The 7840-nt window shown below is 45.8% G+C and overlaps 1 protein-coding gene across 4 annotated transcripts in view; it reads right to left on the reverse strand.

Annotated features, from left to right (window-relative positions):
• The window catches only part of SMOX (spermine oxidase), a 25224-nt gene that overhangs the window by 5002 nt on the left and 12382 nt on the right, over nucleotides 1–7840 (reverse strand). For 2 of the 4 annotated variants that reach the window (XM_009084788.1, XM_009084787.1), the window contains exons 3-4: nucleotides 7284–7457; nucleotides 3605–4304 (exon numbers count right to left, since the gene is read on the reverse strand). The exons of 1 other annotated variant lie outside the window; for it this stretch is intronic. In XM_009084788.1, coding sequence (XP_009083036.1) covers nucleotides 3605–4304; nucleotides 7284–7457 — 874 coding nt within the window. The remainder of the gene's footprint in view (nucleotides 1–3604; nucleotides 4305–7283; nucleotides 7458–7840) is intronic. One more of the 4 variants, XM_009084789.1, reaches the window with a different exon arrangement.

Genomic DNA, 7840 nt, shown 5'->3' on the forward strand with positions numbered 1-7840 from the left:
AGAAAAATCAGGAGGCCTTCAGTTCTGCTGCAGGAAGAGTGGAAGATTTTGGTTGCAGGTCAGCAAGCTCTGATCCTGAACTGTTGTTTGCAAGATGGAAAATACAAAGACTGACAGCCACACTTGTTCAAGGAATATATTTAACTGAACTTCCTCAGTCTCCTCTTAAATAGGGTGAATGCATGTCTTTGCCTACAGATAAAAGTAACAACACAGATGAGGAAACTTCTCAGTTTCTACTGTGAAAGAAGAGATAAAATGGCTAAAAAAGGATCTTCACTAAAATAGGAGGGCACATATCTTTATGTCACAGATTTCCACTTGTGAACCTATGTGAGATAACTCCATGTGTCTCACACAGTTCCATCTTTATTCAGCTCCTGGGAAGTGTGGCTAGAGATTTATTCGTTATGGGCCTGATTATGAGACATGGGATTATCATAAAATCAACTCACTAAATTAGAGAACAAAAAATTTAGTTGTCTACCTGAGATTTGTGGTACTACCCACATACTAGTGACTACAACCACCAGAGAGACATTGGGGTACCCCAGACACCCATCTGGGGCTGGGAGATGTGATGCAGAACCTAAAAGAGATCTGTTCCCCTCTAGAGAAGTAACTGGAGGACAGGAAGGACCAAGTCAGGGCATCTCCAGCCACAACCTGACAGGCTCAAGTGAGCCTTTCAGCAGGGAGCAAGCCTGCAGCTACTGCCTCTGGCTTCTACCTCTCAGAGCTTAGCCAACAAACAAAGCAGAGTAAGACTCCTAATTGCTCAAAGGTATTCTATTTAATCAGATTTGGAGGACACTGCTTTTCACCATCCAGTTGTGAAAAGCAGTAATTGTCGATGGTTCTTAGGTTAGAACAATCCTCAGAGCTTTTCACAGCAAAGCCAGATAATCCACAACACCAACCTGCAAGGAAATCTAAGGTCACCTCTCAGAGAGAGATTCTCAGTGTGAGTCTAAGGGAATGGATTTAACTTAGGACTGATATAACACACTCTGAAGGCCTCAATGAGCAATGGACTGGGAAAACACAGCTGAAGGCAGCAACCTACATGGTAATGCATTAATTCCTTCATAGCAGGATAAGAAATCAGAGCATGGGGGATTTCATATCCAGAACATGAAAGCCACAAAAGGCAAAGTGAACATTATAAGGCTCAAACTACCTACTTCCATAACTCAATATAAGGCCCTTTCTTTACTCAGTAGAGAAAAGCTGCTTCAGATGTCATCACATAGCACCAAGTGAGGTGTGGAAGACCTGAACTGCCTTACGGAAGAGTTTGTCTTTCCACTGAGCTTAGGGTCTGAGCAGGACTAGTTTCCTAACTTGGTTAGCTGACTTACATGAACTTGGGTGGTGGGAAAGGCTTTAAAAGCTGGGCTTGGTGGTGCTAATTGGACCAGAGGAGTCCAGCCATGTTCAGAAGTGACTACAGGTAGATCACAGCCAGCAGGATGCCAGGCTAACCCCCTCACACTCCCAATGGAACAGATTAACAGAGAAGACAGGAGGTGCACAGAGAGCTGAGTACACTTCTGTTATTTCAGCCGACCTGGCACTCGGCCCAGAGCAGCTCTGAGGTACTGCTTCTTCTGTGAACCTGCAAGGGGACACAGAGCAAGAGGAACAGGATAAACCCAGCTCCCCTAGCCAAGCCATCATGAGAGATCTGTGAAAAGGGTTCCTACAAACTAACAAGTCTTTGGGGGCAGAAAGTGGAACAGGTCATGTTGTGTGATGGGTGCTCCAACAACAGGTTTCCTTCTCACAGTTTTGAGCAGCTGAGAGAGCCACCTCTCAGCTGATGCACAAAATACTCCATTGCAGGGCATGGCCGTGGTAAATTCAGTCTGGAATCCTCCAGGGATAGACACCCTGGGATTAGCAGGAGCCTGAGACAGAGCTCACACTGCTGAAGAGTCTGATGGACAGTGACCAGGTGCAGCACCAGCTGGAACAGCAACTGCAGCACATACCCATGAGCCAGAGCCAACATATTTTCATCCTGGGAGGAACAGAGGAACATCCAACACATGCAAACAAACACAGTGAAGGAGCCCAAGACGGAGAGGGAGACCATACTCTCATATGCCAAACTAAGAAAGCCCCAGAGAGCCAGATTCCCAGAGATGAATTGAGGTGTTTTGAACAAATAAAGAGGTCTTAAGCAACAAAAGCTGCAACAAACAAGGTTTGTTTGCAAACTCTCTTCTCTGGGAGACTGGAACAACTTGACTTTAGAAAGAAGAGCTTCCTGCTATGCTTGTGTAGATCAGCAGTTGCTGCTGAGGTCAGGGGGAAATACAGCACATAGGTAATTACACAATACAGAACACAGGGACATCCAACACCCCTGGAAACAAACAGCTCAGGAGGCAGTGGCTGGAACAAGGATGCAGGTTTGGACACTGCATTAGAGGTTCTGAATCCACAGTCTACCCTGTGATTGCTAAAACCTAAAATATCTTTTGGCAGTAGCCAGTTATTCATCCAGGCCTCAGCTTCCAGGGCCCTTTCTCTAGATCTTCATGTTGTTGGTAGCAAATATATGTAAGAACAGAGGAGAGCTACAGTTGTGAAACCTCTCCAGTTACTCCAGTTAGTATTTGAAGGTCCATGGATAAGAGGTAAGGCTGGAAACCCACTGGGTGTTGACATTTGGCTAACAGGAGCTAGCAGGAAGATAGAAATCATTTAACGAGAGGACCCATGTCTAGCATAGCATAAACAACATCTAACCTTGAAGGATATCGCTCTCTTCATTGCTCATAATTAAGTATAAATTCAAAATCCTTATTTCAGCACGGCTAATGAGACCAGCACTATCTCTTTCAGTGTGACTACCTTACACCTGCACTTGCACAGCATCTTCCAGAGGATCTCTTTGCAGATACAAAAAGCCCTTTCCTTGGGAAGCTGTGCAACCTCTAGAGAAGTGACTGTGGGCAAACTAAACCCAAATTCAAGTTATTACTTTGGGTGATTTCATCTGGATTCTCTCAGTATAATACACCTTAGAGCTGTCTTGGTCCAACTGCTGCCCTTAAAGTGATGTGTGCTCAGTAAACATGAAATCTGTGAAGGTTTAAGTGATGGTTCCAGAAAATGGGACTTCTCAAGATCAATGGTCAAGATCACTGATCTGAAGATCAATGTATTTTTCTACATTTAGGTGGATGATATTTTCATAGAGCTGATACTGAATGGAAGTCAGAGATGTTATTCAACCACCTCTCAAGCTGATCTAAATAGGTTCAACTTCTCTGGCTCCAAAAGAGACATGCTGCTTTCCATCAGCCCTCAGAGGTACTGAGTCTGACAGCTTCAGCTGCTGAAGAGCTATTTGGGATTAAATAAAGCAGAGGATGTGGAATCCTCAAGCACTTCTGCCTACCACTTCCTGAGCTGGTTATCAGCCCCTCTGTATAAATAGCTTCCAGGCACACCCAAGCAGGAGGTATGCTGGAAGCACATTCGAAGTGACATAAAATGCCAAACAACTAAAAATTACTTTAAAGTGTTTCCTTCCTTGTGGTTATTCAACGCTCCAACCCCACACTCCCATTCCCACCACAGCATGGCTGACCTGTAAATTTACGTAGCATTTCGGTGCAGATTTCTGCCACAGTTTCATCATCACACTTCTCCATGATCAGAGCCTCTTCTCCACAGATCCAGCCACTGAGGACATGGCCGTACCTCTCCGGTGGGTACAGTACATCAAAGCTGCAGATCTTCTTATACCACAGCTCCTCGGGATACGTCAAGCTCTCGCTCTCTGCTTCGTCTTCCCAGACAAACTGGATGCTGTTGCATTCAGAGCTCCAGAAAGGCTCTTCAAACTCCAGGAAGATCTTGTCAGTCGTATTGATTCCTAGTTTCTCAATGGCCATCACCTTCTCCTCGGGCAAGCGGGGATGGAACAGGCTCTCGTGGCGTTTCTTCAGGACTCCCAGGGACACAGTCACAATGACATGGTCAGCTGGGATGAACTCGCAGTCCTCGCACTCTACGAAGACACTGGAGCCCTTGTTCTCCTCAGGGAGATCACTGTTGTGGTCAGCCACCCTCTCAATCTCCTTGCAGACCGACTGGTTCCAGTGGATGCACTTGACCGGCTTGCAGAGCTGAATCACAGACTTGGGAATGGAGCGAGCCAAAATCTCCACGATTTTAATGAAACCACAAGGAATGATGTGATGAGCCCCAGGAATTTCGGTCCATTCCCCAAATTCACTCAGCGAGACTTCATCCATGCTATGGGAGCTGCTCTCACAACTCTCTACCTAAGGAAAGCAACACAAAAGCAATATTGCCACAGAGCAACTCATTTTGCCAGAGCACAACAGGGCAAGAGCACAGCGTAGCTGCACAAGATGGGAGTCGTGAATCCCACTCTGAAGCCACATTATTTTTCCTAGTAAAGAAGTGCTTGGCTATAGGATCTGACAAAAAACTATCCTTATCCTTCCTTCTAAACAGAGAAACCGTTTTGTCATGGTAACAAGCTGCAACAGCTTTGGTTGCATTGGCAACAGTTGTATCAGTTCAAAGAGCAGAGGGCTGGAACACCTCTGCTGTGTGAAAAGGCTGAGAGAGCTGGGAGTGCCCAGCCTGGGGAAAAGAAGGCTCAATGAAGACCTTCTAGCACCTTCCTGTACCTAAAGGGGCTCCAAGAGAGCTGGAGAGGAACTTTGGACAAGGGCCTGGAGTGATAGGACAAGGGATGACAGCTTTAAACTGAAAGAAGGTTGAATTAGGTATTAGGAAAACATTCTTGGCTGTGAGGGTGGTGAGGCACTGGCACAGGTTGCCCAGAGAAGCTGTGGCTGCCCCATCCCTGGAAGTGTTTAAGGCCAGACTGGATGGAGCTTGGAGCAGTCTGGTCTAGTGGAAGGTGTCCATGTCAATGGCAGGGGGTTGGAACTAGATGGTCTTTTAACATTCCTTCCAATCCAAACCATTCTGTGAACCTGTGATTCCATTGTGTCTTTGCTTCTGCACAATTCTGGGTTATAGTTCTGACTGTTTTCTGTTCTTTAAAACCCACTCCACTGGCCAAGGACCAGGTGCTTGGTGCTCCTACAGCAGAACCTGGAGCTATGGTAATCAGAAGCTCGTTCCAATGTTAATAAATATTCCCATGAGGAGCCACGAAAAACTTTTGGCAGCTATTTCTGCTGTCCGCAGCTTTCAGCACACTGTCAGTCAGTCAGCAATCAGCAGGCTAACAATCTGCTGGAGGTGAGAGGACCCAGCACAGAAGGAACTGAAGGAGATAGGAAAGGGAAATGCCAAGATGTGAGACGCATGTGTTTGATTCACTTGATGTGATTACCAAAGTTTTAGATTCAGGACCTGTTGGTTAATGTTTGTAGGAGCATTAGGCATAGCTGTAGCTTTCAACAATCCCTGGAACAAAGGCAGGATGTTTGGCCTGTCTTGTGATAAGCCTCTAATGATAATCCTGATGTGACATTGTGATCTTAAAATCTTCAAACGACCAGAGTCACAATCACTCACACACTGTAATTCCTTAAGCATTTTAGGCAATGGGAACATTACAATGCCTTTGTCTCACCCTTTCACCCATTTTCTAGGCCTTTTCATACTTAAATTACTGTGTTTGGAAGCCTGATGAGCCTAGACCCTCTCCCTGCAGAGCGCCCTGGTGCAGGGCAGGAATTTCTGCGCTGGGGTAAAGTGTCAAGTGAACAAGTCAAGGTTGCAGCAAGCAGCTGACAGGCTGCTGCTGTGACTATACAGACAAACAAGTGGTTGCCCCATCTTGGTCACTGCCCAATGACTCCAATGGAGACAGTGTGAGCACAACTGCTGGGACACGTTGCCAGCAGGCAAGTCTTGAAGAAGATTCATCCTCTGAGTGTGGTGTGGTTCCACCCCATCCAATGGTTGAGTGAGCACTCTCCAACACACCCCCAGGGTCAGTGCTGCTGGCCCACAACACAAACCCTGCACCCCAGGGCATGTAACAGGATGCTCATCCTGCCTGGGTGCTCCAACAGGACACTCCACATTATGAAGTTAACAAACAGTGATGGCTGTTTGATTCCTTCAACCATGCAGGCAAAATGCCAGGGGAAAAAAAAAATAAATTCAAGCAACTACCACGACTATACTTTGCCATAGACCAGTTAATCCCCATTCTCTCATCTGATAGCCTTAAGTATGAGAAGCTTTGTTGTTCTCAGGTATTTATACATGAGAAGGGATTTTCAAAACTTGCAGAAAAAGCTCTGGCTGTGGCCACCTGTAGCAACCACAGAAGAAACCACCAGGAAAACCAGAGCTGTATCAAATGACTAACCCTGTCTGCATAGGTGCTGCTGCAAGGCTAACACAACAAATAACTAGTCTTCAAGTGGCAGCTGTAGGGACACCCTATGACACAAGCTTTTGGGTGAGAGCATTTTTGCTGAGGACACTAGGGTTCAAACCTCAGCTTTATCACAGATTTCCTGTGAGACTCTTTAGGTCTTTATTTCTCTTTGTTTTACCTTCCCACCTGTAAATAGTGAACACTTCCCCACATGACACAGTGCTGCTTTCCTCCCCTGCCTCATTTCAGAAGCTTTTAAGTCATTCTAATTGAAACAGAAATGACTGTTATACTTTACTTGTGAAATGCTCAATGCAGCATTAAGTCCTCATCCTACAGAGAACTCATTTAGCCAAGGCATCATGGAGATAAAAAGAACTAGGAAAGCCATGAGGAAAGATGATTAGGACATGGTTTTATACAGCCTACCTTGGATTTTATTGCTTTCCCTTCAAAACGCTTTCTGGAGACTTCTTCAGTAAGTTACTACTATCAAAGTTATGTCTCCCCTCTGGTCTCTGAGAGACAGACAGAAGAAGAAGGGCTAACAAACACTCAGGCAGGATATCACAGGGTGCAGATATAAGGCACAAGATAAGATATTACTGACAATAAAGTAGCTTCAGGTGGTAAGAAATCATTAAGTCACACCAGAAAATTTAACAAGGCCTAGGAAAGCCTCTTCTAATTAGAAAGCTGGAAGTCTAAGGTAAGGAAGAAAAAACAACAGAGAATAAAGCCATTATTCCTTGCAGTCCACTGTCTGGATCTGCCTCAGGAGGAAAAGCTGTCACTATAAGCACAAATAGCCTCAAGAGACCACAGAAAGCAATTCCCCAGTGCTGGACAAGGCACAGCCAAGTGCCTGAAGTTCAGGATTTGCCTGCTCTTGACTAAAACAAAATAATGACACGTGGACACATACCTTCAGGTACTGCTGGATCATGGCTAGTTTCAGCCTCTTGACGGCCTCTGTGTCATCCGGGTCGGCCTTGACACGTTTGCGCACGACGTCCCGTGTGAAGACGCCCACACTGTTCTGGCTCTCAGCATTGACTGGTTTACCTCGTTGGAAGAACTCTTGAGTCAGGTTATAGACCTGCCAAAAACATGATAGAAAGGTGGATGATGTGATTCCTAGTAGAATCCAAGCCCTGAGCAGGATGCTTTATAATCCATCCCAATCCAGCGCAGTCAGATCACCTTCTCTTGCCAGCAGAACTCATGTGCTTCCTCATGTCTGGCAATGAAGCACCAGCCCTTCTCCTACCTCCATGTCTCAGGTGCAATCTAAACTGAAGCCAGCCCTTCCAGCCTCTCTATTATTTAGAAATAACATCCAAGAATCCATCAGTGTCCCATGAAAACCAGGAACCAATCAACACAGCAAGGGAATTCTGCATGCACTTAACAGGAAGAAAACACCATCCACCTCAGCACTCTGCTTGTGGCTGCCTGGAGTAACCTGCACTTCTGTCAGTA

The sequence above is a fragment of the Acanthisitta chloris genome, unplaced genomic scaffold (assembly GCF_000695815.1).
Source record: "Acanthisitta chloris isolate BGI_N310 unplaced genomic scaffold, ASM69581v1 scaffold7151, whole genome shotgun sequence".
Taxonomy (NCBI): Eukaryota; Metazoa; Chordata; class Aves; order Passeriformes; family Acanthisittidae; genus Acanthisitta; species Acanthisitta chloris.